An 18,993-nucleotide genomic window follows, 5' to 3' on the forward strand; every position below is an offset into this window, starting at 1 on the left:
ATTAAATGAAATTTTGAATTATTATTATTATTATTATTATTATTATTATTATTATTATTATTATTACTAGCTAAGCTACAACCCTAGTTGGAAAAGCAAGATGCTATAAGCCCAAGGGCTCCGACAGGGAAAAATAGCCCAGTGAGGAAAGAAAATAAGGAAACATAATGAGATTTAAAACTGGAGTAATGGAATGTGAAATTGGGCTTCGTTATATCACTTTGATATTCGAATTAAGATATTCTTAAATCACATAATATGCAGTTGGATTATAAACCCTCTTCTTCTTAATAATAATAATAATAATAATAATACTGTTAATATTAATATTAACATTAATATTAATGTTAATGTTAACCATAACCTTGACCTTAACCTTAACCTTAACCTTAACCTTAACCTTATTATTACTATTGTTGTTAATGTTGATATTATTAATATTATTAATAATAATAATATTAATATTAATGGTATTATTATTATTATTATTATTATTATTATTATTATTATTATTATTATTAATGATAATGATAATGACAACAACAACATTAACAACAATAATAATAATAATAATAATAATAATAATAATAATTATGATTATGATTATGATTAGGATAATAATAATAATAATAATAATAATAATAATAATAATAATAATATTAATAATAATAAAAATAAAAATAACAATAATAATAATAATAATAATAATAATAATAATAATAATAATAATAATGATAATAATACGGTAGACCTTACATCCAGGATTCGAGGTCTTCCCAAGGTGAAGGTGTGGCAGAGTTGAAATCCAGGTGATTCTTCCAGTATTTCCTTCAGATCCAGAAGCTGCCACGAAAGGACGTAAATATTGTTAATAATTGTTTATGACTAAGCAAAAGGATCTTAACTTCTCTCTCTTTAAAACATCTACATGCTGTTTTGCCATCAATCTACGTGTATATACTGTATATATACATACATATATATATATATATATATATATATATATATATATATATATATATATATATATATATATATATATTGTTTATATATATACACACATACGTATGTAGACAAATATGTGTGTATACAGGATGCCTATATATACATATATATATATATATATATATATATATATATATATATATATATATATATATATATATATGTATATATATATGTATATATTGTATATGCATCTGCATAAATATATATATATATATATATATATATATATATATATATATATATATATATATATATATATATATATATATAAATATATATATATATATATATATATGTATATATGTATATATATATATATATACACAGACATATGTTTACAAATATATGTGTATACAAGATGCATATATATATATATATATATATATATATATATATATATATATATATACACATACGTATGTAGACAAATATGTGTGTATACAGGATGCATATATATACATATATATATATATATATATATATATATATATATATATATATATATATATATATATATATATATGTGTGTGTGTGTGTGTATATATATATATACATATGTATTAAAATATATATATATATATATATATATATATAAATATATATATACATATATATATATATATGTATATATATATATATATATATATATATATATATATATATATATACACACATATATATATTGTTGCGTTTGGAATCCCAGTACAGCCAGCAACGACAAAAGTAATACACCCAGTACTCCAATTATTATACTAGAAAATAAAAAATATAAGAAATCCAGTGTATTTACTATGAAATAATATATGCTGTGATAAAAATGTAGGAATACATTACTTACATTTTCCTTTATTGATAAGAATCCTTCCATTCGTCTCATGCGGTTTACAAGGAGCTTCAGATCTTCCACCTTGAGTGGTCAAGACAAAAAGAAATAATAATGAAAGATTTAAGTCATTTTGTGAGCAGGAAAACTATTTATCGACCTTTGCTGCCTTTAGTGCAAGTGGGAATAATTCAAACATTTTATCTTTAAACTTAATCCATCAAACTATGGAGACATATGACATACAAAAATCTGCACAGTGATATATGTATGGGTGTAACAGGATATACAGAATGTCCCTAGACTTACCTTCTTCACTACCTTGACTGGTAAATTGGGGAGGACCAACAGAGGAACTAAGGAGGAGAGGAGATACCCTGATTCTAGAATAACGTTACCCTGAGAGCCGATAAGGAAGAACGCGTTCAAGATGCAACTTGGAATGGCCATTGACAGAATCATGGATATTGGAAATTCCATATACTTGTTCACGTCCCTCTGAAAGTCTTGGACGCGTAATGCCAGGGCCTTGACGTCTCTGAGATTTGATAGAGATGATAGCTTCGCGTTTGCTCCTTTTACCAACATGGCGTTATATCCAGCAGTGAATCCTTCTTGCTCGTCACATCCAGTTGTGTTCAACATCTTCTGGATCATTTCATAGCAGGAGGAGGTGAGGATCATCGACGAGCAGTAGAAGGACATGATAAAGCAAGTCGTGAGAAGGTTGAAGAAAAATTCTGGGAATTCCTGAATAGACTTGGGAATTAGCAAGCTGTGCATCATATCCACTAAAGACATGACTGAGCTAGTGATGTATGATATGATAGGAACAGCGAACCAGAATCGTTGGTGAAAGTCTTGCATTTGAGGCTCAAGCTTTTGAGACAGAAAGTGAAATTCTTCGACTATCTTCAGAGTAACTTCCTTTTTTCTCATGAAGTAAACGATGATAAGAATGGAGACCATTGTGATAATGACATCTTCAATTAAAGCCACAATGATACCAGTTCGGCTTTTCACCCTAGTTTCCTCAGAGGCCAGAGACCATATTGTCAGTGCAATATGAAGACCACAAGCCAGAATCACGATTGCTTGCATGACAGTCCAGCGGTAACTTCTTTGGTAGAGTTGACTACATCCAGAGGTCCCAACCGGACACAAACTCTTCTTGCCAAGTTGGTCTTCATTGAAGGATGCAATGGAACGTGGATTTGCTGATCCTTCCAGTCGAGCGACTGGACTCCTTGCAATGTGGTCTTGACTTATGGATGCAATGGAACGTGGATTTGCTGATCCTTCCAGTCGAGCGACTGGACTCCTTGCAATGTGGTCTTGACTTATAGATGCAATGGAACGTGGATTTGCTGATCCTTCCAGTCGAGCGACTGGACTCCTTGCAATGCGGTCTTCACTTATGGATCCAATGGGACGTGGATTTGCTAAAACTTCCGGTCGAGCGACAGGACTCCTTGCAATGTGGTCTTCACTTATGGATGCAATGGAATGTGGATTTGCTGATCCTTCCAGTCGAGCGACTGGACTCCTTGCAATGTGGTCTTGACTTATGGATGCAATGGAACGTGGATTTGCTAAAACTTCCGGTCGAGTGCCTGGACTCCTTGCAATGTGGTCTTCACTTATGGATGCAATGGAATGTGGATTTGCTGATCCTTCCAGTCGAGCGACTGGACTCCTTGCAATGCGGTCTTCACTTATGGATGCAATGGAACGTGGATTTGCTAAAACTTCCGGTCGAGCGCCTGGATTCCTTGTAATGTGGTCTTCACTAATGGATGCAATGGAATGTGGATTTGCTGATCCTCCAAGTCGAGCGACTGGACTCCTTGCAATGCGGTCTTCACTTATGGATCCAATGGAACGTGGATTTTCTGATTCTTCCGGTCGAGCAACCGGACTCCTTTTGGTATAAGGAAATCCACCGAGCAACTTCAAGAATAGAAGGGAAAAATTTAGTTGTTTTAACAAAGGATGCAATGTCGGATACATGAGGAGAGCTTTTTATCACTTGATAAGAGCAAAGCAATAGGTAATTCTATAAACTCCTTGAAGGCTTTTTTATTCCAAAGGGTCTTAGGAGTAAGTAGACCAGTCAGACAGGCGGACACTTTGCTATCCGTCGAAACACCTCAGGATTATGTATGTAATCGATGGATAGGTTGGTTAAAGCAAATGGGTGTTACAGACTAATGCACACACAAACAAAGTCACTCCAACACCTAAAAATATAGCAGACACCTCAAACGTCTCGAACTGTCGACCTAACCGCGCCAGGTCTCCTAGATGCTGGAAGGTTGGCCACTGGTGAATGGTACAACACATGAATATACACTACCAGGGGCTAAGCGATGTCAGGCAGGGTAGCCGATTGGGACTGCGGTCTACCCCAAAACTAAAGCAAAGCCTTTCAAAAAGAAGGCAACCGTCCTTACCCACTTACAAATAGGAAAAACACACGTTAGTAGAAGAAGAGAGTCTTAGGAGAATGCAGGAACAAATATTTATCAGGACACTGCGACAAGGAATGTATAAACCAAGTCTATAAGTTTTGAGGAACTTTCCTTCTATGAATGAAAGCTAAAAGGGATTTTTGTGTTATAAAGACAACGGCCTCGAAGAGATGGCTGTTCAGTTAGAGGGAGCAAAGGTGACCGTATCAGATAACACACTGAACAACTAAGAAATCAATGGAGTACCTGTTGATAGGGTCATCAATAACATTAATGTGTGTTGATATAAGCATTGCTCACGATACCTTTTGTGTATTTGTAAATAGAGTTTCCATAACAAATGTTGTTTTGCCAACATAAATGGTGTAAAGTATTCATTGTGGCAATTATGAAACTTCTAGTACAAAGAGAAAAGGGGTTATCATTACTGGGGTGGTAAATATTTACACAAATTCTATGTTGTTTTTATCATTTTCACGAAGGTCAGATTATCTAAGTAGGAATTAGCTTAATGGATAATATTTTTCAACGAAATGCTTTCAGTTTTCATTAGATTTTTCTTAAAATGAATATATTGAACGATTCCGGAGAGAGAGAGAGAGAGAGAGAGAGAGAGAGAGAGAGAGAGAGAGAGAGAGAGAGAGAGAGAGAGACTTGATTATTTTTTATTATTGTATTATACAGGATTACCTTTTGTAATTCTCTCTCTCTCTCTCTCTCTCTCTCTCTCTCTCTCTCTCTCTCTCTCTCTCTCTCTCTCTCTCTCTCTCTCTCTCTCTCTCTCTCTCTCTCATATATATATATATGTATATATATATATATATATATATATATATATATATATATATATATATATATATATATATATATATATATTATATACATGTATATTATATATGTATATAGGCCTATATATATATATATATATATATATATATATATGTGTGTGTGTGTGTGTGTGTGTGTGTGTGTGTGTACTATACGTAAGCATGTGTGAATACATGCACTGTATATCCCCCAAACTAGAATCTAGGTTTTTTTTCACAGCGAGTCATACAATAATAGATATAATTCAATTATGAATTTTCTCTTGTCTCTAATGCTCTAAGAAGTCAATTATGTAAACAAGAATTATAGTTGGATCTGGGTATCGTAGAAAAACAAGCAAACTGTGGAGGTAAAATCCTTATGAAAAAGTGGAAGTAACAGAATATCTATTATTTTAAAGGTTAGGTTTAAGTGATGGTATTATTCTATTGACATTTCAACATATCAGGTCATTGGCAAGTGAGTCGTAGGATCGTAGGTAGGCCTATAGATTAGATTTATTTTGGGATCGGGAAGGGAAGAGAATTTCACTAAATTACCTTTAAAATAGACATTTATACCTTGTGGATTGTGGAGCCTTGATGAGTTATTCCTCGCCCAAAGCCACTACAATCAATCATAAACTCCCAAAAATTCAAGAAATATAAATATGCCATTAACGCCATCTGTTAGCACCAATTTCAAATATTCATATCTACTTCGTTTCATGGCATTCGGCAATCCTTGGGCTACTGTAGAAGAGGAATAAGACGATTGCACACGCTGGGACTCAACGTTCTCAGTACTCATATTGTGGTTTTATTTTATTCCTATTTACATTTACAGAAATAGGATTTTCGTAATAAAACATTTAAGGTTTGTATATTTCTTTCTGAGAATCTGGAATAACAGCATGGCACATGTTCCATCACAGTGCTTTGATCTTTCAGTTATTATTAGGAAATGTTTCCTATTGCAACTAGTTTCAATCTCCAACACCGGGAATTTTTATATTTGTTAATTTTTCGGTAAAAGCTTTATCTTATGAAGATCGCTGTTACAGAAATTGATAACCTTAATCTTCCAACATAACCTTAGCTAGCAGAAGGAAGTTGTATCCGACATGTAATATAACCTTTGTCATGTACCTAAACCTGTCTGTAAACCGTATATCAGAATATATTATCATAACTTTAACCCTAAATCATAAAAAAAGTTAATGAACCTTACAGTAATTCATCAAGAGGAGCTCGTCTCATACATAAAATACATGACCTGTGGCCTAAACATTACATTGCAATGATTTTATATGAAGGCTTCTTTTTGGAACATAGTTTACTTCATATTGATTAGGATGTAAGATCTACGCATCCAAGTCATAACCCTTTTCTGTATAAACTCTTAAAACCTATGCATACGTTCTATAGCTGTTAAGCGAGAATTTAATGGCGCCTTTAATAGTAGCCTATCTATGAAGAATAGCGCCCACAAAAACAATCGTGCTGTAGCAACTAGCTGTGTACAAAGGAATGAAGAGGCGGGGTCATATGGGAGCACCGAAAGGTGATAGGATATGTAGCGGCTCCTCGCTTATCCTTCCCCTTAGAGGATTAGACTGGGTAAGGTCTGTTTGGGGTGCAGATATCTATGGTTATCTTAGGATACGTCCCTGATTATACACGATATCTTCGGATAGTTGTTTCCGGGGCGTTGGAACCCTGTGATACCCAACGGTAATTCTCTTGTAAAATCAATCGCAGAAATATTATACTGTAGAAGTTGCCAGAAGGAACTTCCATCAGAATGACAAGGCTCGAGCCCAAAAATAAATTTTTCCTACATCAAAATCACTTTTATATGAGGTTTATTTCCATAAAGTGCATGTTGTATGTTTCTTTATATATACATATTTACTCCTATTGTATCTTATGAACATCCTTTGACCATTAACTTTGGGAATTTATAGTTTCCTAGGCTTTTTACAAATGCCATAGTTGTTTACACGTTGATTTTGGGATAAAGATTTTTACCCCAACAATGGATTATAAAGAACTATTTTTAATATTTCAATTTTTAAACTTTACATTTTAATCCCTATTGATTACTGACTGAATATTGTACCATAGATTGTCATTTATTTGTAGCCATCTCTGATGGTAGGCCTACCCCTCATTGTCTGTTCCATTTGATTCCTGCCTTTCTTTTCTAAAAGAAGCAGTATCCTTATCTTAAATCAGATGTCCCAGGTACTTATGTGCTCATCTTTGTAACGTCTTTAAAAGCACAGAGTTTTCTCGTGAATCTTTGTTAGTAATACTTACGTTGAATAAGTACCTTGAGGGGAGAGGATACGTAACGGTTCCACACCTATCCTTCTCCCCAGTTTCCTAGACTGGGTTAAGTCTATTAGGAGTGCAGATATCTATGGTTATCTACAGATACGTCCCTGATTATATACAATACCTTAGAATAGTCGTTCCGGCGGTTAGAACCCCATGATACTTGATGGTAATTCTCTTGTAATATCACTCACAGAAATATTATACAGTAGGAAGTTGCCGGAAGGACCTTCCATCAGGCCGACATGGCTATCTCACCCAAAAATAGATTTTTCCTACATCAATATCCGTTTTAATGAAAATCTTGCAAGAAATACTCCATTGTCACGAAAACGTTAATTTGCGTACTTAATCTTCCCTTAGATGAGCCCATCATCAATTACCCAGTTTTCTGTGAAGACACGCGTTGACGATTAAGATTTTAGGAAAATATATGGATACGAATTAACCCAAGGTAACGACACCTAACCTAACCTAAATCCCTTCGTCCTTACCTAGTGTGGTGTTGGCTTGGCACCTTTCTATCACTTGGAATAAGCCCCCTCCTACATTATTCGTAATCATTGTATTCCGTCAATAATATAATTTTTGTAATTATGATACTTTAATATCTGGCCAAATACATGAACCATATATTTTTGTTACTCGTTATCTTTTGTTTCGAAATTTTCTGATCATGTATATTTGGGCAAACCATGATTTTCCCGGTGGGGAAACCCCAAAAACGATTTTTTTTTTCCAGCAATTGAAATGGTCAGAAATACGTAATAAACACAAGATAACCTGTTGGAAAATAAATGGTTCGTGTAAGCAGCATGAAACAAAACTATTATAATCACCTGTGACTAGCATCACTTCCCTCAAATTTTTTTTTTCTCCGTGGCTCACTACACATGCAAATATATTATCTCACTGCTCCACTGCTATGGTAAGAGGCATATATGGATTTGATGTGCATGAACAAAACTATTGTAATCACCTGTGACTCATCACTTCCCTCAATTTTTTTTTCTCCGTGGCTCACTACACATACAAATACATTATCTCACTGCTCCACTGTTATGGTAAGAGGTATATATATGGATTTGATGTGCATGCTATTCGCGGGGGTCACTACTAACCTATCATAATTACCCATAATCTATATTGCATCCCTCAAATGGTCTCTGCTCCAACCTGGCTTGCTTCACTTGCAAATTAACATTATCCCACTGCTCCTCTGTTCTGGCAAGCGTTACATGGATGAGTTGCAGTGAATTCCAATCTTGCGGGTTACTATTCCCAGGATGTTTACTTTCATATGAGTAACAATAGCTATATACTGCAGAGGAAGTGTTTCAGATAAGACCAAAAGGATGGAATTACGCAAAATTTCCAAATTGATTGAATACCCCTGTGGAAGATGTCTTTGGGGAACTTATGCGTAATTATTTGGAAGCTTTTAGTTGGTTCGGGAAGACAGCTAAAAGCAAATACAAACATTCAGTAACCCACAACCACTTTAAAAAGTAAACAAATTTAGAAAATTAAAGTGTTCACACTTTAGTCATTTTATAAGCAAGTTTACTATGCCTAGCTACCATTAGTCATAAAGAGAATAATGCTAAAATAGCCAGCATTCTTCCATTTCTTATCATAGCAGATTCCAGTTTTGCTTGAAAATAGTGTCTTATATTAACCAGCATTTTTTTTTGGGGGGGTAGGGGGAAACAGCCAAGCATTTGCAGGAAAACTTGCAAGTTATTACTTCGTTTGGAAATAATGTGTAAAATTATATAGAAATACAGTACTCCATCAAAGTGAGGTGAAGTTGTAAATATATACCAGTTTTAGAATGTAATCAATCCCACGAGATGCAAGTACCCTCCCTAGCGCTCAAGCATTCCAAGAATGTTTGACCAGGCACTAGGTAGTGTAGATGAGTGTCAAGAACAGTAGTGTCTCGGTCAACAAGCAAGGGAATTTGGTGTCATGACCCTTCTGCGAACTGATGAAGAGGATGCGTGTCTTGGTGATGCTCCACACTTTCATATGAGTTGTCAGCCAGATACATTCCAAGCAATAGGAACATACTAGCACACATATTCAGTCACCAGGTGTAGGTTGTAGGGTCGGAATGGTCCTTTCATCATTGTGTAGCGGAAATGCTTCTTTCTTTATGGAGTTTAATTGAGATCAACCTGTTTGCACATTGTTAAACAGGAAGCTCCCCATGTTATGTTCCCCTGTTCCAGGGAGTTGTTAGAAAACAACTTCTAACACTCTTGGGATTGCTTGGACATGTGTACCTTTATCTGTTCAGCCTGATCTACCTTTTAATCAAGTGTTGATTACAACAGGATTCAAGATGACACTAGTGGTACCAGATAGCCCCATGCCAATTGCTATCTTGATTTGCTAGCTCATCTAGTAAAGACCCCAAGTGAGCTAACCAATGGTCCTCGCTTCTCTGACAGATGCACCTTTAAATGTATAGTAATATCTGTCCATGACGTCCTTGGAACCACATGGTTGGAGGCTATTTAGTATCTCTTTCGAGAAAAATAGTTTTTGCAAGGCACTGCACAGGAGATGTCTGGGTACTTGCAATGGTCCTCGGCAGTTGTTTACCAGGGGAATTAGGCCATCATCTGTGATTGTTGTTGTAAAAGGGATACTTTGGTGCAAATTGCTAATTTTCTCATCTTCCTTTATCCAGAGAAGCATCTCTCAGTTGCCACTGACAAAGGCTATATATCATTCTTAGCATGGTCTATTGACTGAAGGGTATAGACTTCTCTTCGTGGGAGCTGACTATACTTATGAGGAGCTTCGAGCAGAATTGCCCACACCAGAACCTCAGGTCCCTGGAGTAGAATGTGACCCTCGTCCTCAATGCTTTTGCAAGTACCCAATATGAGCCTTTGAAGAGATTTTCACACAGATCTGAATCTCAAGACTGTGTCTTTGCTAGCCTTGGCATCAGCAAAGAGAGTAGGCGAGTTGCACATCCTGTTATTTAGTCAGCCACACTAAAGGTTGGAAAGAGGTGTCTTTTAGTTTTCTACCAGAATTCATGACCAAAACATTGAACATATCAGCGCATGATCCCGGATTCAAAACTTTCTCCATCCCCTCTACTTAAGTGTCAGGTGGTGATAGAGAGGAGGTGCTTTTGTCTTGTGAGGCTCTATTGTGCTATCTGAAAAGGACCCAACATCCGGTTTTACCAAGAAATGTGTGTCGGACCACTGAATAGTTTTGGCTTCATGAGATCATCCAGGCAGAGTACACCTTAACTGCTAAGAGAATCAAGGTACCAGATAGAACAAGAGCTCGTGAAGTTGGGTTAGGTGTTGGAAACGCCAAACCCTCTTCATGGCCTTTTACTTATACCCCCAAGTCCCTTGACACCTTTTCGCCAGGTCCTTTGTTAGCTGCTTTAGTAATTGTGTAGCCAAACTGGCTCCTGCAGGGAACAAGAGGCATCTTGTTTATGGTAATGATTCTCTCTCTCTCTCTCTCTCTCTCTCGCTCTCTCTCTTCTCTCTCTCTCTCTCTCTCTCTCTCTCTCTAACAAAGCATACCTCTCTCTCTCACACACACACACACACAAAGCATACCCATCGCCCCCCCCCCCCCTCCCTCTCCTCTCTCTCCTCTCTCTCTCTCTCTCTCTCTCCTCTCTCTCTCTCTCTCTCTCTCTCTCTCCTCTCTCTCCTCTCTCTCTCTCTCTAACAAAGCATACCTCTCTCTCTCACACACACACACACACAAAGCATACCCATTGCCCCCCTCTCTCTCTCTCTCTCTCTCTCTCTCTCTCTCTCTCTCTCTCTCTCTCTCTCTCTCTCCTCTCTCTCTCTCTCTCTCTCTCTCTCTCTCTCTCTCTCTCTAACAAAGCATACCTCTCTCTTTCTCTAACAAAGCATACCTCTCTCTCTCTCACACACACGCGCGCACACACACAAAGCATACCCATCGCCCCTCTCTCTCTCTCTCTCCTCTCTCTCTCTCTCTCTCTCTCTCTCTCTCTCTCTCTGTCTGTCTGTCTGTCTGTCTGTCTGTCTCTCTCTCTCTCTCTCCTCTCTCTCTCTCCTCTCTCTCTCTCTCCTCTCTCTCTCTCTCTCTCTCAGGGTTGAAGTGATCAAAACTTTATATGCTGGTTCTAACTTGATGCTAATAAGTTGCACTATTGATTTCTGGTTTTAATCCTGATTACAGTAGGGTCTCCCTCATTCTCCCCATGAGAGGGAAGATGCTGGAATTTATACCAACCCACTGATCATTATGAAGATATGTTATTCAGAACTGATTTCACTTTTGGGGAATTGTTTCTAAAGTTAACGATAAGCAATTCATCTTGTACAGGTCAGATCTTATCAGTCTTCTCTTTCCAATGAAAGACAGATAGGAGGAATGAATGCAGAACGACAGACTCTACTCCTACATTCTCTTTGCCCCTCTTTTGGGGACAAATCGGTCGAAGCATTACTCGCTGGATCAGACTTGATGCTGGTAAACTACTCTTCTGAGTTCCATTCTTAAAGAAACTTGAGAAGTTCTCCTGCATCCTCTCTACATGAGGGTGAGGATGGTGTATCTTATTCCAACCTGCTTATCATCATATGCCAGTTTCATCATTCCAGACTACTATTTCTTCACAGGAAGGGATCCTTCCTTTGACCTCGTGCAAATCATCTTGGACAGACAGGTCCTTTCAGCCTAATCATCCCTACTACAGATAGACAGAGGATGTTGGAGTCATCTCCTCCACTCCCATATGAACCCTGGTCATTTCCAGGGAAGAAAAAGACCAAACTAATGCGGTTCTAGCAGGAATTAAGACCCACTAATCGGTGCATCTCCCTAGTGGTAAGGATGAAAAGCTTGTAATTATCGCTCGCTTGCGACAACAACGTCATAACTAAAAAAAAAATGTATTTTTGAGTTATCCGTATAGACATATTCATCTTCAAATGCTGATTTTTTTGGCAAAAGTGTCATAATTGTAGCTAAAAAATTGATCGCTAGAGGTGCTAAATGTCCTAACGACATACATTAATATGAGTGTTCTAATTGATTAAAATGGCTCTCCTGAAAAATAGCTATTTTTGAGTTATGACGACGTTGTCGCAAATGAGCGATATGTTGGAACAAAAAAATTCTTGAAGTAGTTTGCATTTGTTCCAACTATACAAACCTGAGCCCTTTCAGTTAAACTTCCTACAGCAACCATCTCTCTCGGTGCTAAGCCAAAAGTTCAGAAGTGAAGAGCTTTTGGTGGGAAAGGGTGGCTGCTTCTCACCCTGGCTCACTACCTGTTGTTTAACTACTTCATTAATCTACTTGAACGATCGTTCCAGCTCATGTTGAAAACATATTCCCTACTTAAAGAACTCAGATTTTATAATTAGGAAAGACAAAAATTGCTTTAAAAATTTATATTTACCTTGAGTGACCATGACTGAGAAGGCATAGACGCAGTCTGCCGTTAATGTTCTGTTTTTTTTTTTCTGTTTTTTCTTACTTTTTAATATCCTTATCCTTTTCCTTTTCAGGTAGGCTGTGAAATGAGGATCGCAATCATTACTGTGCAACTATACGCCTGATCATGCGATACGCAAACTATAACCTTTAAAACAACAAAGCCATATTTTCATCAAGAGAAATTATGGATATCCTTCCAACTACTACTAATACCCCTGGTGAATTAAAGAGGTTACCTTCAGCTTGTAATGAAATATCAAACAAACATCTGGCTATTCCCAGTGAAAAGAGCTATTTACAATTTTCTAATAGTAAAATTGCCAGAGCTATCAATGTTCAAAATGCTGTCACTCCTCGTCCAAAGATGCCTTCCTGGGAAGAGCTCCAAGCTAGAGTCAGTAAGCCATTAGTTTACCCAATGTTTGTTGTAAGACCTTTGGAACCAAGAAATAGAGCACTAGAGGATCTCTTCATTCACGAACCTCGTCTAATACATATGAATAGAAAAACGATGTTAGATGTGTTTCGTTACTTGACTATAAACGATATACTTGTCGCAATGCGAGTCTGCAGAGCCTGGTCAAAATGGGCGATCAATCCATCACTTTGGACAACCATTCGTATCAATCATAAGAAAATAAAACCTCTGCATTTGATGGGTGTAGTTCGCCGTCAACCACGGATTTTGGACTTGAATTGGGCAAAAATACAGAAAGAACATCTATTGTGGCTATTAAAACGCCTTCCTCAGTTATGTAAACTTCACCTTCAAGGACAACCCTGGGAAGTGGTGAAACAACTGAACAGTACATATTGTCCCCCTCTTGAAATGCTCGACATTTCTTTCACAGAAGACCTAACAGACGCCACTCTGATATCGTTACTGTCACCACCAGAGTGTGTTCGTTCTTTCCATGCAGACTTGACCACAAGATTGGCCTCACTAGCAGAACTACGCCTAGCGGGGACTCGCATTGGAGATGATGGGGTGTATCGCATTACCAAGTTTCTGCCTTCATTGACGTATCTTGATGTAAGCAGCTGTCTGAATTTAACTGATGTGTCGGTAGCATTCCTTTCCCACCCACAAGGCCCTTTTTGTTGTAAACTGTCATCCTTAGACATGAGAGGCTGTAATCGTTTGACTTTTGCTGTTTTTGGTTACTTAGAAGATCTCAAGTCTCTACAATCGTTAGCTCTATATCCTTGTATAGGTCTTCCATTAAAGTTAATCCATTATTGGGGTAGAAGAAAGGGCTATACTTTGGCCGCGGATAAAAAATTAGAGAGGATAATAATAGTTGAAGAGGATAAGGAAAAGCCTTCCCTTGTACATAGAAAAGCTAATTTCAAACGTAAGTACCCTACTACCAAAGTACCATTATCGCAGCCTCTCACTGACCAGGTTCAGTAACTGCATATACGTCTTGCTCCACAATTACTACTTCGTACCTGTTTTATTACAACTTCTGATTGAGCAACTTCAATAACTGTATTTGTCTCTTGCTCCACAATTACCATTTCATACTTGTGATTACTATTCTGAAATACTTGAAGATACTCGTATAAGTTCACGTTTGTCTAAGGCGTGCAACCAATGGATGCAAATAGAGAGAGGAGTGATTTACGATGTGAAAACAAAACAAAAACTGGATTAGATGGTAAAAACTGGTATAGAATATGAAAACAAAAGATTACAATGAATATTATGAAAAAATTTAATTCACTTCATGTATACAAGTCATTATAGAAAAGGGAAAATTTCATGACGTGATTAATGAATCGATTTGCTGCCATAATGCTGAAGTTGTTTAAAAAAAATTATTTTTTTTTTCAAGTTATTTGTATACTGTAGTTCCGTTTGTTTAGTAAAGAAAAAGAAGTGTAAAAAAAACTTCAGCTTTAGTTCGACTGACCAGTTACGATTTGATAAAGCATGAGAACTCTTTCACAGAAATTTTACTTTAATTTGAATTTTGAGATTTTGTATTTGATATTGCTGATTTAGACTACAACTGAATAACACTTCTTACTTGTCTTGATAATGTGTTACAGTATTCACAGTAATTATTTTAAGATTCAAACTATTATATAAAAAATGTTCTAAAAATCTGCAAGTTTTCTTTTGTCTACACTGTTCTTTATAAGTATTTTGAAGTTAAAAGTAATGTAATAACTAAAGTCTTTTGACAATAAATGCCCTGTTTTTTAATTTAACTTTATTAGTCTCTGATAGGGGCTCTTCCTCTTACCATGTGTTGGTTATCATCTGGAAATAAAAGTCTTGCACGCTTCTAGACGTTGCACTGTTTTTCTCCCCGAACCGTCAATGCTGATGACTTTATTTAAAATTATATGTAAAAATCTATCTTAAATTTCAAAGCAACTAAAGAAACGCCTGGTTGGAAAAGCAGGATGCTATAAGCCCAAGGACTCCAACTGGGAAAATAGCCAAGGGAGGAAAGGAAGTAAGAAAAATAGATTACAAGAAAAGTAATGAACAACTAAAACAGTTTAAGAACAGTAACAACATTAGAATAAATTTTCAAATATAAATTGTAAGAACTATAAAAAACAAGAGGAAGAGGAATAAGATAGAATAGTGGGCCATAGTGTCTGAGCTGCCGCAACTAATATAGTTACTGACAGCTGTTCAAGATTCTGGTTGATAGAAAGCTGAAGTACATACTGAACCCAAGGTACTTCCATCTCAATTAGACCTTACAGTACATTATCCAAGTAAGATACCTACCAGAGAAGAGGAATTGGGCTGCAGACGTATGCTTCCAGGCTCTCCATTGCAATCCAAATATTTTGAGGCATTGATATATGATCCGTAGGTTCTTCGACCTCATAGTATACTTTCACGTAGTGATAAACTCTGTGATAGATTTCTGGTCATAGTGAAAAAGAGTTAATTATAATTCTATTCACGTTGATTTGTGTGCTGTAATTTGAATCGATCTCTTAATTTTCATTGCGTTTGATATTGTTATTCTGTCTAGTTTGTCCTTTTTTTGACTTATAGTAAATACCTGTAAATATATTAGGTAGATTTAACCCAACTTGTGTGGTTTTGTTGCTTTCATTGTTAAATTCTTATGCCTTGTTAAAATTTCTAAGTTAATAACTGGCGTAAGAAAGTTTTCTGGAAGTGAATATAAATGTGTTGGTTATACCATACAGGTTCATGGTGGATATGAGTTATATTAAGATAATAAATGGATTGGTAGTAGTGGATGCACACCTGTTAAGTGCTTCGTAGGTGAAGATTCATGTTTCTGAATTTAAAACCTGTGGGAAGAATTTCTAGTAAATAAATGAATTGTTGCACCGTCAATTCCTTTCATTTTTTATTTATATTTTCATTTGGTTAATTACCTGACCAGCATCTCACTGAGGTTTCTAGTATGGAACCGAAATAGAGCCTTAGCGTTACACACCTAACCGTACGTATCAATGGTATATTTACCATAGTGTACCCATACAATAGTAAATGAAAACGTTAAGAAAAATGTATAGAAAACGAATTTTTTTAGTTATTATGGGTAACTATAATATAATATTTCTAAGCGTGGAAAAAGTGAAGAAATTTATTCATGAGCCTATAGGCTTATAGCCTTCTACATTTCAAATTAGGGTTATAGCTTAGCTAATAATAATAATAATAAATATAGTAACGGTATGGTCACAGAGAAGGAGGAAGATTAATTGAAAAAGATAGGAAAGAGTATTTCGAGCAAGTTCTAAATGAAGAAAATGGAAGATTTATAAGCGAGGATGGACAAGTACACGTGAAAAATGTGATATATGAGGGAGAAGATGGGGCCGAAATTGTCCGAATGATTCAGTTGTAGCCTATAGGAACATGTATACCAATGTGTACATAAGTGTTGGAGAGACAGGTGAATTTGAGATATGAGTTGGTTTCTACGCCAGGGGTCGGCACATATGCAGATATCATTGTGTTGTGCTTAGAGAAGGGGTGAGGAGAAGCTGGAGAGATGGAGAACAGCACTTTTAGATGAGTGAGAATAAGCAGTTCAAAGAATGAATACGTGTGTGCCAATATCACAGTGGATTATGGACAGAGCATGAGAATGGATAGGGAATAGAGTACCGATGTTCTAGTAATTGGGGGGTGGGTGTTAGAGGTTAGTACAGTTAAATTAAGCTTTATTAAAATAATACGAATAAACTTAGAAGCTTTGCACTTATTTATAATGCAATAGAATGCCAGCGAACCTATTTTGCGAAATGGATTGTTAGTAAGCAGGAACCTAGCTCATGGACCAGGAGGCGATACTGTACTGAGACATCAAATTCAGAAAAGATAGAGCAACTGGAGGTCTGAACCTGTAGTTGTCTGTAGCAAGAAGGTTCCTTTAAGATTGCTGAAGGTTTCACGGGACTTATAAGACCACCTAAGTTATATAGAACAGAAATAGCAAGTATGAGGAAGACCGGGAAGAAGAAGGTGGATGTAGTAGAAATAAGAATGTTGAGAGGATTGTCTCAAGTAATAAAGGGATATGAGAAAGAGAATTCACGCCATGCATAGGCTGTATATAAAATAATAGAAAATAACTATGATATAGAATGCGATATTTACTCTCAAGAGACAAGACGCCATATTGATATTTCTAATTTTTCTACTATTTACTTTAAAAATAATTTGTAATTAACGATTGACTTAAGTTTAAATTGCCTTAAAAATACACTAAAGTTAAAATAAAGTTAGATAAATTAAGAAGAAAAAGAGAATTGTAGGTAAATAGAGAATTGTTTACTGAAACCAAATGCATTGTCTAGATAGATCTCATCTTTGTTGATTCACAAAAGTTTTATTATTATTATTATTATTATTATTATTATTATTATTATTATTATTATTATTATTATTATTATTATTATTATTATTATTATTATAACCCAAGCTACAACCCTAGTTGGAAAAGCAAGATGCTATAAGCCCAAGGGCTCCAACAGAGAAATATAGTCCAGTGTGGAAAGGGAATAAGGAAATAAGTAAACGATATAAGAAGTAATGAAAAATGAAAATAGAATATTTGCTAAAAAAAATATTAACAACACTAAAACAGACAATTAACATATAGACTATAAAAATACTTATGTCAGCCTGCTCAACATAAAAACATTTGCCTCAAGATTGAACTTTTCAAGTTCTACTGATTCAACGACCCGATTAGGAAGATCATTCCACAACTTGGTCACAGCTGGAATAAAACTTCTAGAGTACTGTGTAGTATTGAGCCAAATGATGGAGAAGGCCTGACTATTAGAGTTAACTGCATGCCTAGTATTACAAGGATGGAACTGTCCAGGAAGATCTGAATGTAAAGGATGGTCAGAATTATTAAAAATCGTATGCAACATACATAATGAACTAATTGAACAATGGTGCCAAAGATTAATATATAAATAAGGCATAAGGAATTTAATAGACCGTAAGTTTCTGTCCAACAAATTCAGATGAGAATCAGCAGCTGAAGACCAGACAGGAGAACAATACTCGAAACAAGGTAGAATGAACGAATTAAAACACTTCAGAATAGATTGATCACCAAAAATCTTAAAAGATTTTCTCAAGCCAATTTTGTGTGTCATTGAAGAATGTAGAGACCTAATATAGGAAATATTAATTTTGATATTGTTACTGTTCTTAAAATATTTAATTTTTCCTTGTTTTCTTTCCACACTTGGCTATTTTCTCTGTTTGAGCCCCTGGGCTTATAGCATCCTGCCTTTTTCGTGCAATAATATAGGGAATATTAATTTTGATATTGTTACTGTTCTTAGAATATTTAATTTTTTCTTGTTTTCTTTCCGCACTTGGCTATTTTCTCTGTTGGAGCCTCTGGGCTTATAGCATCTTGTTTTTTTACGTGCAATAAAATAAGAAATATTAATTTTGATATTGTTACTGTTCTCAAAATATTTAATTTTTCCATGTTTTCTTTCCTCACAGGGCTATTTTCTCTGTTGGAGCCTCTGGGCTTATAGCATCCTGCTTTTCCAGCTATGGTTTTAGCTTAGCAAGCAATGATCATAATAA

At 35.8% G+C, this 18,993-nt stretch overlaps 1 protein-coding gene across 2 annotated transcripts; it reads left to right on the top strand.

The window, feature by feature from the left end:
- Positions 1-5,850: 5,850 nt before the first annotated feature.
- Positions 5,851-14,624, top strand: LOC137656749 (F-box/LRR-repeat protein 19-like). Of its 2 annotated transcripts, none has more exons than XM_068391002.1 (2): positions 5,851-5,985; positions 12,989-14,624. In XM_068391002.1, the coding sequence occupies exon 2, from the start codon at positions 13,102-13,104 to the stop codon at positions 14,329-14,331; it is 1,230 nt and encodes a 409-aa protein (XP_068247103.1). In that variant the 5' UTR covers positions 5,851-5,985; positions 12,989-13,101; the 3' UTR covers positions 14,332-14,624. The 2 variants fall into 2 exon arrangements, with proteins under 2 accessions (XP_068247103.1, XP_068247104.1); XM_068391003.1 differs by having other exon boundaries at positions 5,869-5,985; positions 12,993-14,624.
- Positions 14,625-18,993: the final 4,369 nt, after the last annotated feature.

Source organism: Palaemon carinicauda, chromosome 17, assembly GCF_036898095.1.
Source record: "Palaemon carinicauda isolate YSFRI2023 chromosome 17, ASM3689809v2, whole genome shotgun sequence".
NCBI classification, from domain to species: Eukaryota; Metazoa; Arthropoda; class Malacostraca; order Decapoda; family Palaemonidae; genus Palaemon; species Palaemon carinicauda.